Source organism: Lygodium microphyllum, chromosome 2 (assembly GCF_053477565.2).
Source record: "Lygodium microphyllum isolate KBCC chromosome 2, Lygodium_microphyllum_v1.1.10, whole genome shotgun sequence".
NCBI classification, from domain to species: domain Eukaryota; kingdom Viridiplantae; phylum Streptophyta; class Polypodiopsida; order Schizaeales; family Lygodiaceae; genus Lygodium; species Lygodium microphyllum.
Window position 1 is genome coordinate 10559510 of NC_141136.1, and position 17541 is coordinate 10577050.

General features: G+C 41.9%; 1 protein-coding gene across 1 annotated transcript; it reads left to right on the forward strand.

Annotated features, from left to right (window-relative positions):
- The first annotated feature begins 3339 nt into the window (after nt 1-3339).
- Nucleotides 3340-4904, forward strand: LOC148039474 (putative glutathione S-transferase parC). Its single transcript, XM_087691043.1, has 2 exons — nt 3340-3873; nt 4362-4904. Exons 1-2 carry the CDS (start codon nt 3553-3555, stop codon nt 4734-4736), a joined length of 696 nt encoding a protein of 231 aa, XP_087547169.1. The 5' UTR covers nt 3340-3552; the 3' UTR covers nt 4737-4904.
- The last annotated feature ends 12637 nt before the right edge of the window (nt 4905-17541 follow it).

Consider the following 17541-nt stretch of genomic DNA (forward strand, 5'->3'; position numbering starts at 1 on the left):
GCCCTCCCTCAACAGAGATCAAAATTTGACCCTTCTTTTTCTATGGTCTCACTAAGGACCTAGTGGGATTTGGATGAGGAAGGTCATATACGTTTTTCATGTTGCCTTCACAAGATTGTTGGAAGGTTGACAAGTTAATGTATCAAATTACTTTGAGTCATATGTGAGCTACTTGTTACGGGTTCAAGTACCAATCATTTCACCCTTCTATACTTATGCTATGAAGCTTTGTATATATGCACTAGCTATGTATGTATTTCATTTGCATAGTGAATGTGTGTGTGTGTGTATTTCATTTGCATAGTGAGTGAGTGTAAGGATGTGTGTATGTGAGTGTGTAAGGATGTGTGCAAATATGTGTGTATGCTATATATTTAATTCATTTGTAGAGGCTTGAATTTTTAAGAGTTTGATTTGAGAAGAAGCTTAGCATGATCTATCACAAACATTAGGTTTTTTGAACATCATCCTCATAAGCATAGTCTTCGTTTGGTCCTCCACTTGGAAGATCAATATCAAGGATATGTGTGACAGGAGAAGCTAGCATTGTAGAAGAGGCAGTGTTTATAGCTAAAGTATATTATACAAATGTTAAGTGATGATATCTATGTGCAAGAAAAATGTTAAGTTAAAGGATGATATCAAAAGAGATGATATATCAATATAACAACTAGCATGGGAGGGAATATTTCGTACCTTGCAAGAAGGAAGTCTATGTAAGTCTTCTTATACAACTCCAAGCATGTATTTCATCTACTTCGTGAATACCCACCCTTTGCTCGTACTTATTGGGATCCAAGACCAAGTGGGTGGTAGCTACGGACCGCCCATGCATCTAGGCTTAGACCCGTAGTACACACACCAAGTCAACCTACCACAACGAGGAGTCTTTGTTTGTCAAGTTTAACAAGAGGGTATTCTTTTTCGAGTGCCTTATCGGCAAGTTGCGAAAGGTGGGACCTAATAAAGCCAGTGATCACCATGTCAGACCATATCGAGGGACAATTGCTAGCCCTATGTACATATTTATTACCTTGAAAGGGGAGCTTCTTGCTTTTATCATATGTTTTGAAAATAGTGTGGCCACTCTCACATGAGATTTCCACATTCAAGAATGTAGTATTCAAGGAGATAAAACGGCTAGTTTCACAAAAATAAAGTGAGTTTTCTAAAAAGTCAAATTCTAGCTTTAGCCCTTTGTAGATAGTAAAGATGGAGTTCGGGTTACGTCCAAGAAAAATGGATGGATTAGGCACATTGACCATAAGCAAGTCAACATAGTAACTAAACGTATGTGTGAAGCATTTGAGGACGTCATACCACCCCATGGAAGCTAAATTTTTGCAGAAGTTATTTTTGAAAAATGCTAAGAAGAGGTTGCACCACAATGGCGAACAACTAAAACCCATGGGGACCCCTTTTCCTTATCTTTTGATAATTCCTTCTAGTGTGGTAAAAGTGTTGTTTATAATCGAAGTGTTAAGATATAGACACTCCTCAAGAGAGAGGGATAGGTCCTTATCAGACATTACATTAGTCCATATCCCATTATCTTTGCGTATTGAGAGAAAGCCCTTTTCTTTTTGTTCAGTGGAAGGCCCATTTTATGAAAGTATTTATAACAGTGACGACGCCCCATTATGTGGGATATTCTCATAGCATTTCTTTATGTCGTAGCAAAGAATGCACCAAATATTTTGTTTGATAGATTTACAAACACTTGTTGTCTGGAATCAGTAACCCAAAAAGATTGGATGTTAAACTTAGTGAGTAACGTATTTTTCTATTTACTTCTTCACAAATCCTCATTAGTTCAATTTTGCATGAGGATAGTACTATGGCTACAATAGTAGCATTTTGTGAATATATACAGCTTGATGCATTGGTGATCCATTTGAAATCCCCCTTGTGAGCCTTATATATTCCCATTAAGAAGGGCAATCTATCCCGATGTTGTAAACACCTCAAGTTAAGATAGTGAAGAGATGTTAATAGTAATCCACTAATCTTATGTGTCTCGAAGTCACATTGATAAAAGTCAAATCTGTCAAATGCAATGGATTTAATCAGTACTTTGCAAAAGAATGAAGTTGTATAATTGGGAAACTTGTCTATCCTTGCAATATACACGCACACATACACATATAGAGAGAAGAGAGAGATAAAGAAAGGAGAGACAAGAGAGAGAGGAGAGAAAAATGACAAGCTTATGAGACTAAACAAATAGACATGCACATATAAATTATATACACACACATATACATGGTTGGCTTCTTTGTGACTCAACCACATGCAAACCTTCTTGCCATATAAAACATGCATTAGGATGCAAAGTCCCCTAACTATTATTGACATTGGTTGGTCCTTCGAACCCTAGTATGAAGCATTGAAAGAATATCAACATGGAGCATCAGGAGAATCTAGACGTGGAGCACCTAATATATATAATGCTAGTCTTATCACTAGTTGCATGCTAGTTTCTATCTCTCATAATGATCATTTTATACCTAAGTTTTCTCCCTTATATTAGTTCTCTCGTGCTCTTTCTCTCTATTGTTTTTTCTTAGTCTCTTTGTCGCCCTCTTACCGCATGACGTGTACCTTAGGATGTCAAGTGCCCTACTTGTTACTAATGCCATGGCAAAACACGTGCCTAATGGGTAGTCTAGTGTTTAGTTATGCAAATGGTGAATACCAACACTCTAGTAAGGCCGGGTACACACTACCTTGGACGGCCGGGGTGGCATGCAATCCGTCCGTTATGACCTTTACACACTAACTTGCGGATCTTGTTACACAAAACAATGGATGGCCTAGTGGTAACAATCCGTCCGTTATGACCTTTACACACTAACTTGCGGATCTTGTTGCACAAAACAATGGATGGCCTAGTGGTAATAATGCCTTAGACCATCACCCATTGGTGGAGGTTCAATTGTTGTGAGGTGTAACATATTTTTTTAATGAATAGAATTTGTCATCCTAGTGTGCTGGGCGTGGACGAGATTCAGGACGGGGGAGATCCCCCACCCAAAAGTGTCCGGTGTTCGTGAATTTTGCAGCCTCATGTAACGCGACACATCATCAGTGAAAGTTCTCTTTTTTCGGAAACCACCGACCACATCGCGGTGTGTAACCGGTCTAAGTCCATCACATAATTTCAAGCTACAAAAATGGTCTTAAATGCAGACTCGTTTGGCCAATATAAAGCGGGTTGTACTCAACGGGAGGGAGAAATGCTTTCCGCGGCCCCTTGCTTGTATAGTCTGGGAAGAGAGACGTGGACGCAAGGGCCTATGCTTATGTAAGGGTGGCCATCAGCCACTCTACTCGAGCGAGGAACGAGTTTTAGGTGGAGCCGAAGAAAGCACGTTTTTTCTATAAAGTCTTAGGGATCAAGGGCAGACGGTAAAAGTAGAAGTAGATCGCATAGGTTGCAGGTATTGGTACTTCTCTTCAAGAAGTCTCCATAGCCAACTGCAAGAAGCCACGAGAAGTGCAGGAGGTAAGAAGTAGCAGCGCACTACCGCTCTTGTTTAACCTGCCATCACCATGGCTGGAGAGAGTGTCAAGCTCCTCAACACATGGGGGAGTATGTTTGGCATGAGGGTTCTGATTGCCCTCAAGGAGAAAGGTGTGGAGTACGAGTACCATGAAGAGGACCTGTTTAACAAGAGCCAGCTCCTCTTGCAGTCCAACCCCATCCACAAAAAGATCCCTGTGCTCATCCATGGTGGCAAGTGCATATCTGAGTCTCTCATCATTGTGTACTACATTGATGAAGCCTGGCCTTCCAAGGGCACCGCCTTCCTCCCCAAGGACCCCTACGACCGGGCGGTTGCGCGCTTCTGGGCTGATTATATTGACAAGAAAGTGAGGATTCTCTGCCTTTCTCCGAGCTTTGGTTCCCTTTGATGCTTTTGCTTGTACGATGTCAGAGACATGTAGCAACACGTCCCATCCACTGTATGCAATTCTGCCCTCCTCAGCTACAGCCTCACCCTGCAGTCGCATATGTGTGCATGTAGTCAGGTGGTTTAGCGCTTCTGCAGATCTTCTTCTTTGCCCACAGTTGTAAGGCCCTTTCATATAGGTTTAGTGAAAGAAACTATGGTTGAAATTGTACGGCAAATACTTGCACGCAAGTATTTGTTGAAGGAAAGCTGCTGTTTACTCTCGGTCTGATGCACTCAGCTGGTCTGGTTCTTTACCTGTAGTAGCATGATCCTTTCATACACCCACCTGCCCCTTTTTTGGCATATAGTGCATGGCGTTTTGGATTTCCTTGTTGCTTGTTCCGACTGGCTGGTCTCGTCTGTGGTTGTATTGTGTTGACATCTGAGCTTGTTCCTTCTATGCAGTTCTATGATGCAGGTTCTCGCATCATTCGAAGCCCTGAGGGTGAGATTCAGGAGCAGGCCAAGAAGGACATGGGTGAGGCGCTGGCAACATTGGAAGGTGCTCTGCGTGATGTCTTTGGCGGCGGCCGCCCTTACTTCGGTGGGGATGTGCTGGGTCTGGTGGACATCGCCCTTGCGCCATTCATTTGCTGGTTCAAGGCCTATGAGACCATAGGGGAATGCAAGCTAGTGGATGAGAAGCAGTTGCCCCACCTGAGCAGATGGGTAGAGAAGGTGAGCGAGCACCCGAGCGTGAAGGAGGCGATGGCGCTGGCACCTCCTGACAAGGTTGCAGAATTTGCGAGCATGTATAGGAAACGATCTTTGGGTGCATGAGCCCCCTTTCATTCCCCCCAATCTCTCTCTCTGTCTCTCTCATGAACTCTTCTAAATATCCATGTACACTCCTTGTGTACCTATGGGGTTTGTTAACAGTGATCAGATGTACTGCCTTTTGTAAGTGGGTGGATATAATGGAATGCGACTTTGGTTTTGCTGGTGAAACTAGCTTTGTTTCTTTTCATTGCGAATGGTTTGCCATGCGCCTCTGCATTTGTGACTCATGCCTTTCTGAAATTCAAATCTGGGCTACACAGGCTCAGTAACCTGTCTGGTAGTACTCTTTCCGGTTGGTTTTTGATTTGCGTTTTTGAATGGTTGGTTAGTGTATGGCGTTGATCAACCTGCCGATTTCGCTTGAAGGGCTAGAGACTAATGCGTAGAAATGTTTGGAAGGTTGTCAGGATTTGTATCACATAAAAGGCATCAACATAGGCAAAAGGAGTAATGGCTGTCCCATATCTGGATGGTTATTCTAAAAGAGAGTGTAAAGTTGCGCGTGCTAGCAATAAGAATCTCCCCGCAGAGGCTGAAAAGAAATGAAATCCACATGGCGTGGAGTTTTTCTGTCCCTTATCATTTTAACCAAAGGTGTAGAGTTTATTAGTAACAAACCTAATGAGTGGATGATAGAGAACCTTCCTATGGTGCAATTTGGGAATTGTTCGTGCACGGGCGCGTGCGCGTGCGCGTGCCTATGTCTTGCAAATTGATAATTTATATACTTTGCAAAGGGTTAAAAAGGTAATACCTTGGCCTAAAAGACCACATTGTTAGTTGAGAGTACCTTAAAAAACAAATACTATAGTCCAAAAGATTTATTGAGTTTTCTTTATTGATGTCTCTCTCATAACACCTTTGCATAAAAAACTATATTGTAGATTGAGAGAAAATAAAATGCCAAATGCAATAGTCCAAAAAAGATTTTAACATGAGCGGGCAATAACTATGTGACACTATCAAGCTACACCTAAAAGTTTGTATTATCATTACTAGCGTTCCTGGCGCGCTTCGCGCCCAAGAAATGCTATCCTGCTTCGAAGTGGGGTGCGAGGAAAGTGAAGCTGCCATGCGATACTTCGCGCGCAAGGAATGCTATCCCACTTCGAAGTGGGGTGCGAGGAAAGTGATAGCATGGCAGCTTCACTTCTCTATCGTACAATGGATAATGCTATCACAAAAACATCACATGCTTTACTCTCCTCTACTCACAACCCCTCTATCTCTCATCCCATTTACACCTCCCCCCTTTGTATCCACACACTCACTCATCACTCACTCACTCACTCACTCACTCTCTCTCTCTCTCTCTCTCTCTCTCTCTCTCTTACACGTATTAAAAGGCCAAATATGCATTTGCATCAAAGAGTACATAGACTCATATATACATGCAATGACCATGCACCAAACTTATAGACTTGTATCTATACTTGCTCTGCACAACAATTAGAAACAACTTGTATCCTTGGATATTACAATGAGAAATAACATTCCTACGGTGAAACGAACCACAAATAAAAGATATATGAGCCACACCACAAATTTAAGTTTGTCCAAGCATTGCATGCAAACTCTTAGTATTAATAACCCACATAGGTGAAGCAAAGCCGGAAACCAAAGTTTCTTCTAGAGACTGCACCAATAACCTTGCACCACAATTTCAAGTATCAACAAACCACAAAGTTTCACTCCTTGATTGTGCTTATGCATCTACATCCAAATGTTACAAAAAAATTTCCATTTCCCATAGAGTCTAACCAAAACGAAGCTTTCTTTTCTTTGAGAAATAACTCGAAATTTTTCCACTCTCCAATATAGCATGACCAGGCGAAGCAAGTCTGATTGCCACTCTTCATCTTATCAATGGTATAAGGGACATAATAGTATTTCCACTCTCCAATATACATGGCCAGGCTAGGCAAGTCCGATCGCCACTCTTCGTCTTGTTGATGGTACAAGGGACTTAACATTAAAACAACAATACTTGCTATGTGCAATAGCTAGAAGTAGCTCTACATGATCATTCGATGTTACAATCAGAAATAACATTGATGCGCTGAAATGAACCACAAAGTGTAAGCATATCCAAGCATAAAATACAGGTAGGTGAAGCAAAGCCTCAAACCAAATCTTGCTCCAGAGCCGAAAACTTTGTACCATAAATCCAAGTATCAACAAACCACGAAGTACCACTTCTTGATTACACCTATGATAAATAGATATAGATACATCTACATCCAAACGCTACAAAGATGCTGAAGCTTTCCATCGGGCCTAACCAAAATGAAGCTTTCTTTTCTTTGATGAATCATTGGGAAAAATTCCATTCTCCAACAACAGCAAGCTCAGGAGAAGCAAGTCCCATTGCCACTTTTCGTCCCAGTGATGGTACAGGGGACATGATAGCCTTTCCTCTTTTTCTTGCGCCTAAAATTTTAAAAGCTCACAACGTAAATATGAACACATCCAACAATTGACAAATATCACTTAACATTGGAATAACAATACCTGGCTTAACACTTGCAAACCACTTGGCAGGCATTATTACAGCTTGATGTAGCATCACAAAATAACTGAGGCCCTTAAATTCATACGCTGACCACCCCCTCTGTATTCTATCAGTGTGAGATCGCTGAAACCTCTTATCTTGCTCAGCTTCACCCATATGCACTCGAAAGCACTGAGTATACTCACAATGCACCACCTCAATAAAGACTGGAAGTAAAATCTCTATGTTGACATCATCATACAAACGCTCAATGACCCTTGCAAGCATTCTTCTTATAATATCATGCGTTGTCACTGCGCGCAAGTTACACTGCAGTTCCTTCTGATACTCATAAGTTGGATAATAACCCTAGCTTGGAGTAGGCATCTGCAAAAGTCAAGCAAACACTTATATACAGTGTAGGGAATATATACTATATTACCATCAAGTATATGCCAATCGAATACAACTTTGAGGCTATCTCACGTACACACCAAGCAAGGACTACAAAGCCATCAAAATTCAATAGATACGTCTCTAAAAAAATGCAAGCATATCTTCCACTCTCCAAAAAATTCATCTCCGTATGCATCTTTGCAAAAAAACAATGCACCTCATTGCATCTTCTGAAGTACCTCCTTGTACACAAAATTCATCGTGACATTCACAGTGCTTCCATCCTCATCCAATAACACCCTCACACCGCATGAGGAATTCACCTTTGAAAATGCAACATACAATTGTCAATGTGTAAATACTGGTGTCTTTAAGTAAAGACCAACAACAGACAATGTCTGGCCTTGCGACTTATTGATCATCATAGCAAAGGCCAATTGAATAGGAAATTGCCTCCGCCTCATAGCAAACGGAAATTGCAAGGTGCTAGGAATAAAAATGATCCTAGGAATAAAAACTCGTTCCCTTACATTTGTCCCTGTTATTATTTCAGCATCTATCACCTTTTTATTGAATGCCTTACACATCAACCGTGTAGCATTACACAAACCTTTTACTGGATTTAAGTTCCTAAGCAGAATAATAGGTGCATTCATCTTTAGTAACAATAGATGGGGAGGAAATTCACCTCCAAGATCTAGTGTATTTAAATACTCTACAGAGTATAAAAATGAGCTATCACCCGTCTCTACAATTGAATCCGCACTATAGTACTGTATAACTTCTCTTGGCATCAATTGCAATGCACAATGATTCAAAGAAGCCACCTCTGTATTCCGCGCTGCAAGTATAGCACGCTCACTAAAATATGCCCCAAAGTCTCTCACCGCGGATACTTCACCGTGCATACTATTAACCAAGGTTTCAATAGAGCACCCTTTCAATACCATGCTAGATGGAATATGTAACTTATCACAATTCTCCGTAATACCCACTCCATTCCCTATCCCTTGAATCCAACCAACAAATCCATTATCCATTACACCACCAGCGGTTGACATCCTCATATTCCCAGACAACCTTAGCACCTTAACACACTGCCATAAATGAGAGCAACATACTGCCGCATTAGCAATATCTTCATGGGAGCCCTTCATCATGACGGGCAGGATTTTCCTAAAATCACCCCCAAGCAAAGTAACATTTCCACCAAATGGTTAATCACAGCTCATAATATCTCTTAAAGTTCTATCAACAACTTCAAATGCAAACCTGTGCATCATGGGAGCCTCATCCCATAAAATAAGGCTTGATTGTCTGAACAGTTGAGCAAGATCGCTCTGAACAGGAATATTACAGGTGGATCAATTACATAGATCCAATGGAATTTTAAATCTCGAGTGAGCAGTACGACCATCTTGCAGAAGCAAAGCAGCAATGCCAGATGATGCCATTGCCAATGCTATATACCACGCAACCTAGCAAGCAAACACTTGTAAAGAAATGTCTTTCCAGACCCACCGGGACCATCCAAAAAAAAACATCCCCAAACTTTCCACCAATGGCACCTATAATTGCATTATATGCAACTCTCTGTCCATCATTCAACATTGCCTCCATACAAACACAAACTCTACGTTGCTCCAGTATATCATATGCATATTCATCTTCTAAAAGAGGGTTAACACATAACTGAGAATCTGTTCAATGAGGTTCTGGCAATCCATCAAAGTCAGACAATCTTCGCCCATGTTGTCGCAAAAGATCCTGAAGATGTAATAAAGTCCTCTTTGATGCCTCTTGTTGTAGAACTGCGGAAGATATATGCACATGCTCTAGCTGTAAATTATATAAAATATCCTCCACCATGTTGAGATGTTGAGCTCCACTCGTGATATGCCAGGGTGACCGTTGTGCATTTATGTCACCGACTTGTTAGCTGTAGATGCAGTTGGTATACCGCCCATGAATAATAGCTAGATGACAGCTATCCTTATCTACTCTAGTTTGTGGCTCAGTTAGTATGCCACCTTAGTTAGTTGAGTTTAGTTTGAGACCCATATATAGGGTTCTTCTATTTCTATGTACTTGAGTTCTTTTGGCTTACACAACTAAGAAGAGGAAAACTGTTTTCAGGCTCCACCTTTGTGTGTATTCCCCCATTGTGCAAGCAAGAAAGCTACAAGTGAGACTTCTTCCTTCTCTCCCACAATCTTGACATGGTATCAGAGCCTTGTTCGTGGTAAGGAGCTCAAGAAAGCAAACCAAGTTCGTGGTGTTCTGGTAAGAGGACCAGTGTTGCTTTCATTTTTCTGTTTTGGGAGCAAGTCTCTGCAGGTAGCACAACCGAAAAGTGCAAGAGTGCATTGTCTCAGATTGAGGTGCCCTTCGCGGTGTAGCAAGAGGGCAGTATATGCTGTGGGAGAGGCCTTTAGCCCTTGGTTGCTCTGTTTTTTTGATTTGAGGCCATTTCGGGGCCTGTTTTGGAGGCGGAAGTTTTCTGCACGCACTCAGGAAAAGGCCCTGTTTTATGTTGTTCGACCACGGTTCTACAGGTCGGTGAAAACTTACTGTAGAAATTGCATCGTATGCCTATGCGCAAAGACATTGGGAGTTAGAGAATCATCCTTGTTTCCTGTTGATGCAAAATCGTCACTAGGAAGTGACTGTGTGGTCAAATACCACTTTCGTCAGTTTTGCAGATTTGCCCTTGTGAGGCTGAAGCTGTGTTTTTTACAGTGACAGAATTTTTTGCAGTGTTTTGTAATGGCGTCTGATTCTCTTTTATAGATTGTCACTGAAAAGCCTGACAAGAACAACTTCCAAGCATGGAAGTTTAGAATGACGAATTTCCTTATGGGAAAAGGATATTGGGAATTTGTTGCAGGAAATGAAGAAGAACCAGTTCTCAATCAACAGCAAATGCAGGCATTTAAAGGATGGCATGAGAGAGCCAGAAAAGTTATGTACTGGCTGTCTATCCGTATCTCAGACTCTATGATTGTGCATATTCAGGATGCAAATACGCCAAAGGAGGCATGGGATACTTTGTCAAAAATGTATAGCACAAATATGCAAGCTAGGAAAATGCAACTCAAGCAAGAGTTGCACAATGTGCAAAGAGAAAGTATGAGCATCAATGACTACCACATGAAGGTGAAGAAGATTGCAGATGCACTTGCTTCCATTGGGTCGCTAGTGAAAGATGATGATTTAGTTTCCGTGACCTTGAATGGTCTAGGAAAGGATTATGCACAGTTCCGAACATCCATTTCCGTCCGTGAAAGATTTCCTGATTTTGAGGAGTTGATTGCTCTTCTAATTTCTGAGGAGCAGATAAATGGTGGTGCATCTTCTTCAGGAGGAACTTCAAAAGAAACTGTCTTCTACTCAAATGCTGGAAGAGGTAGAGGCAGAGGTAGAGGAGGCCGATCTGGAGGCCGTGGTAGAAACTAGAATATGCAGCAAACTCAAGAAAATCAGTCCTATGGAGGAGGATGTGGTAACTCTAGAGGTAGGGGGAACCAAAGAGGTCGTGGTGGATGGCAAAGAGGCCAAAATGCAAACAGCAATGTTGAATGCTACTACTGTGGTAAAATAGGTCATATGGCTAAAGACTGCTATAAAAAGCAGAATGACATCATGAATGGAAAATTGCAACAAGAAAATTATGCATCTTCTAGTAGACAGGGTGATGACAGAAATGAGCATTTGTTTATGGTGCAGCACATGAACAATTTTGTGACAAGTGCAGAAGAAAGCAACGAAGTGTGGTATGTTGACTTAGGTGCGTCAAACCTCATGACAGGTCATGCAGAATGGATGCATGATGCAAGGAAAATGGAAAAACCAGGATTTGTGGAGACTGGTGATGATACTGTACATCCTATTGTGCAGATTGGAAAAATTCCTTTGTCTATACAGGATGGGAAAAAGAAATACCTGTCAGATGTATTTCATATCCCGAATATCACTAAGAATCTGGTTTCTGTTGGTCAAATGGTTGAGCAGGGCTTGCAGGTCAGATTTAATCCTCATGGATGCTTTGTTGAGGATATGAAAAATAAAGGTCGCTTAATAGCAAAAGGAAAAAAGAAGGGCAGAATGTTTACATTGGATACAGACATGTCTGAATTGAGTGCATCAATGTTTGCATATGGGACCGGTGTAGTTGCAGATATTGATATCTGGCATAAACGCATTGGTCATGTTAATGTACAGCGACTTAAATCAATGCAGGCCCAAAATATTGTTGCAGGATTGTCTAAATTCAAGGTTGCAGAAATGCATAAGGTATGTGAAGCCTGTCAGTTTGGAAAATAGGCAAGGAAACCATTTCCTAGACATGTTCAAGAGAGTAAGAAGCCATTGGAATTAATCCACTCTGATGTGTGGACTACTAAAGCTACATCTCTTGGAGGCTGTCATTATTTTGTCACTTTTATTGATGACTATAGCAGAAAAGTTTGGGTGTATTTTATGAAAAAGAAAAGTGAAGTTTTTGGGCATTTCAAAACTCTTAAAGCTATGGTTGAAAAAGAAACAGGCCTGCAAATAAAATGCCTAAGGTCAGATGGAGGGGGAGAGTACCTCTCAAATGAGATTGCAAGGTTCTTGCAGGAGCATGGCATAAAGCAGCAATATTCATGCAGTCATACTCCACAATAAAATGGAATTGCAGAAAGGAAAAACAGACATATTGGAGAGGTATCTCGTGCCATGCTCAACGAAAAGGACCTGCCAGATTTTTATTGGGCTGAAGCAGTTGCTAGAGCAGTCTACATAATGAGTAGGAATCCCACTACAGCAATACATGGCATGACTCCAGAGGAGAGGTATACTGGTAGGAAAGCAGATATTTCTCATTTGAAAATTTTTGGTTGCATTGCCTATGTTCATGTGCCAGATGAGTTGAGATCCAAGTTGGATCCAAAAGCTGAGAAGTGCATCTTTATTGGTTACTCTCTGCAACAGAAAGGGTATAGATGCTATAACCCTTCTACTCGTAAGTTTACAGTGAGCATAGATGTTGTTTTGGATGAGATGAGTAGCTGGTATAAACCAGTAAATGTGATTGATAATGTAGATGCACAAAATGGTAATGCTGCACAGAATTCACAGCAGCAGTCACAAGATATTAGTGGACCTGGAGTGTCCTCTAGCAGTGGTTCACATTCTTTACCATGGACAGGCAGATTGAGATCAGGAGAATCTTCTCAAAGCAATGCAGATAGTGGTATGCAGGTATCACGAAAAGGAAAAGAGAAGGTAGATCAGTCCATGGTTGATGTGAATGCAGGTCACTCTTATGTGGATGGTGAATCCAGTGGCTCAGAACTACGCAGGTCTACCAGAGCTAGGAATCCTATGGATAGGCTGAAATATGATGGATTTACAGCCATTCACTATGCCTATATAGTCAAAGTGATACAAGAACCAAAACCCACTTCTTTTGAGCAAGCCATGGGAAAAGAAAAATGGGAGAAAGCCATGGATGAAGAAATGGATGCTTTGGAAGCAAATGGTATATGGGAATTGGTGCCTTTGCCTAAAGATAAGAATGCAATTGGTTGTAAGTGGGTTTATAAGGTGAAGCACAATGCAGATGGTTCTGTGAACAGATACAAGACAAGATTAGTAGTCAAGGGGTATGCACAAACATATGACATTGATTATGAAGAAACATTCAGTCTAGTTGCAAGGATGGCAACTGTAAGAGCAGTCATTGCTATGCTGCATCAAAGGGATGGTCTTTACATCAGATGGATGTAAAGAATGCCTTCTTGCATGGTGATTTGTAAGAAGAGGTCTATATGGAGCAGCCACCAGGTTATGTGCATGATGTTCATCCTGAGTTTGTTTGAAGGTTGAAGAAAGCCTTGTATGGCTTGAAGCAAGTACCTAGAGCTTGGTCTGACAAGATAGGACAGTATCTTGTCACTATTGGCTTACAGATTTCCAAGGCAGATTTCTCACTTTATGTGAAAAAAACAGAGAAAGGTATTATACTGCTTGTCATTTATGTTGATGATTTGATTATCACAGGTGATAGTGATGAAGATATCCTTAATGTGAAAATGCTATTAAAGCAGAAGTTTGAGATGAAGGATTTGGGAGAGTTGCGTTATTTCTTGGGCATTGAGGTGATAATATCACCAAGTGGGATATGGCTCTTGCAGAGGCAGTATGGATTGGACATGCTGTCCAAATATGGGATGACAGGCTGTAAGCCTATTTCAGTTCCTTTGGAGCAGAATGTGAAGCTGAGCGCAGATGTAGGTGAGCTTCTAGAAGACCCTACTATGTAAGGCGCATAGTAGGAAGTTTGATTTATATGACTATTACCAGGTCAGATTTGAGCTATGCTGTTGGATTGGTAAGTCAATTTATGCAGGCTCCAAGGAAATTGCATTTGGATGCGGTAGACGCATACTCAGGTATGTGAAGTCCATATTGCAGTATGGACTATTTTATGAGACTGGGGTTCAGATATAGTTGCATGGATACACTGATGTTGATTGGGATGGTAGTGTTTCTGATAGACGATCTACCAATGGATATGTTTTCTCTTTTTGGGGTGCTGCAGTCACTTGGAGCAGCAAGAAACAGCCTACAGTTGCCTTGTCGAGCACAGAGGCTGAGTACAGGGGTGCATCGATGGCTGCATGCGAGGTAGCTTGGTTGCATAAGCTACTTTATGATATGCATCAGTCTATAGATGGGCCAATTGTCATTTATTGTGATAACATGAGTAGTATACACTTGGAAAATAACCCAGTCTATCATGCTAGAACAAAGCACATTGAGGTGCATTATCACTATGTGCGGGAGAGGGTTTTACTAGGTCTTATTGATCTAGTTTATGTCAACACAGAGGATCGGGTAGTTGACATATTCATGAAGGCATTGGACGCTGAGAAGCTGCACAAGTTCAGAGACCTGCTTGGTGTGCAGGAATTGGGATTGAGCTCGAGGGGGAGTGTTGAGATATCGAGCTCCACTCGTGATATGTCAGGGTGACCGTTGTGCATTTATGCCACCGACTTGTTAGCTGTAGATGCGGTTGGTACACCGCCCATGAATAATAGCTAGATGATAGCTATCCTTATCTACTCTAGTTTGTGGCTCAGTTAGTATGCCACCTTAGTTAGTTGAGTTTGGTTTGAGACCCATATATAGGGTTTTTCTATTTCTATGTACTTGAGTTCTTTTGGCTTACACAACTAAGAAAAGGAAAACTGTTTTCAGCCTCCACCTTTGTGTGTATTCCCCCATTGTGCAAGCAAGAAAGCTATAAGTGAGACTCATTCCTTCTCTCCCACAATCTTGACACACCATCGGTGACATAAACCTATCCCAGAGTTGACCAGGCTGCGTAGGCTCACAGAAGACCAAAATTGCAACAAACAAAGCACGTAACTAGGCACCAATTTGTACAGATGCAGCCTCTTCCAAGCACACAACACACTCATCATCACCCTCTTACATGCCCTTTGCAATGCAGGATTCCTTAAAGGTGTTGTACACCACGTTGCCAACAGTATGAAAATCATCAAAAGACATACATTCTCAAGACACTGTCAAGAGCATTCGCAAGTAATAACGCTCACCAGATGTGGGCGGCACAAAGTATATTCGACCACACCTATTTCCACGCTTTCTCTTCGTCCATACCTTTCGTTGTGCATTCCACACCCAATACACCGAGAAGTCTTGATATCGAATAGCTCGAGCCTCTGGATGAATACGATTGCACACAAACCATTCCGTAAGAGTAGTTTTCCTGATATCTTCATTCTGCATAACATCTGATATATTGTCTATATCTTGAAACACCACATAATTCTCACCAGGCAAGTGCACCTGCAATTGCTGTATATTAGGCTTCTCATTGTGCAATGCATAGTCATATATTCGCCAACATGCTTCCGAAGCAGAAACATACCGTGCATCTAAATAACTCTCGATCTCATCTACTTCACGAAAGGTCATAGCTTTTAACCCTGAGTTTCGAACAAAAAATTTAATCGTTGCACGATCATGTCCCTTGTATATATACTTATACAAATACTTAACAGCTCTGCCACCGTTGAGCATACCTCAACATTTATATATGCATTGTATTTTTTACTCAAGTACGGATTGTATGGAACAATCCATCGATTATCAATAGTATTACCCTTTATTGTGACTTTCTTTCCATCATCTCGTCTTCTATAAACAGGATAGCCAGAGCTATCAACAGTTGTTACATTCACAAACCTCTGAGGGAAATTTTTAGTGCATCGACCATTGCGCATGCAAGGGCTCTTGGGATTCATTACACCGCAAGGACCATGGACATTGCATTTTGAGATAGTTTCAAACAAAGCTGAAAACTTTGCTCTATCAGGAAACTCAGCACAAACAAATCTATCATAATGGTATTCTTCAGAGGGTTTAAAAGGGTAATACCTTACGGGTGTAGTGAGCTTACCTTGATGCCGTTCGAGTTACCTCCTCTCCTGCGCACTCCGGTAGCTTCACGATCCAAGTGCAAGCTTCAAACAAGCTCCATCCTCAAGCTCCACACTCCAAGCTCCATGTCCGCGAGCAAGACAAGACAAGAGAAGAGAAGAGAAGAGAAGAAGAGAGGAGAAGATGGAGAGCTTCTCCTCCTCGGTCCCTCACCCTCACACACTCACTCCCTCACACTCTCACACTCCCTCTCTCAAGCACAAGCTCAAGCAAGCAAGAAGAAGGAGAAGAAGAAGAAGAGGAGAGCCACTTTTGGCCACACACAAGAATGAGCTTCTCATTCACTTTTCAACTTTATATATAAAACCCTAAATCCCTTTTGGGCGGTCATCCCCTTTTTCCCTTTTTACATGGCCGGCCATAGCCTAGGCCCTTTTTCCCATTGTCCTTCTATCTTCCTAGCTTCCTGTCCACCGCCCGTCTACATTTACAAATTGCATGGGTGAGAGCCCGGCGCTCTTTTACAAGATTTCAGGGTGCGCCTTTTTATTTTAAAATGGGCCTTTCCCCTTTTGCCTTTGCCTTGGACTTTTAAGGTTGCCCTTGCGCTTTTGGCCTTTTCTCCTTTTCTTTTAGTCGGGCTACCTTTTTTCCGCCTTTGCCCTGCGTCTTTTCCACTTCCACTTCCTTTTGCTTTCTTTGTGTTGGGGTTAACAGATTGCATACTGTTTCGAGATGAATACGAGACTATGGAGACATGTCCAAAGTGTGGTACTCACAGGTATCGACAGGACTTACAAGGGCAAACCATCCCTCAAAAAGTTCTCAGACACTTTCCGCTCATCCCCCGCATAAACCACATGTTTCGTACGTCCGGCATGGCAAGCTTGACAACGTGGCATGTGCAGAATAGGTCCAGGGATGGAGTTCAACAAATATCAACGGATTCGCATGCATGGAGCCACATTGACTCTACCTTCCCAGGCTTTGCGCGAGAGTCAAGAAATCTTCGGCTTGGTCTCGCAATGGATGGTGTGAACCCATTCGGTCTGCGCTCAACTTCTTACAGTGTGTGGCCTATAGTCCTTGTCAACTACAACATCCCTCCATGGCTTTCTACGAAGAAAGGACATCTCATCCTTAGCTTGCTCGTCCCAAGCAGCTACAAAGTAAAAAATATGGACGTGCATCTTCGTCCATTAGTCGATGAGCTTAAGATTTTGTGGGAGGAGGGGGTCACTGTGCAAGATATGAGCAGGCGCGATGGTCGGCGGTCAGCCAACATTCGAGCCATTCTCATGTGGACGATGCATGACTTTTCGGGATTGGGAGAGTGCTCAGGTGAGCAGACCTCCGTTCTCGCTGGTAATATCTATATTTTATCTCATTCAATCAAGTATTCACTAGGTTGTGGCTCGCCTTACAGGTCTGGTTACCTCAGGTTATCATGCATGTCCATTG

Coding starts and splice junctions, on each gene's coding strand:
- LOC148039474 (XM_087691043.1), top strand. CDS start 3,553: ATGGCTGGAGAGAGTGTCAAGCTCCTCAACACATGGGGGAGTATGTTT. Junction 3,874..4,361: donor CTGATTATATTGACAAGAAA/GTGAGGATTCTC, acceptor CCTTCTATGCAG/TTCTATGATGCAGGTTCTCG.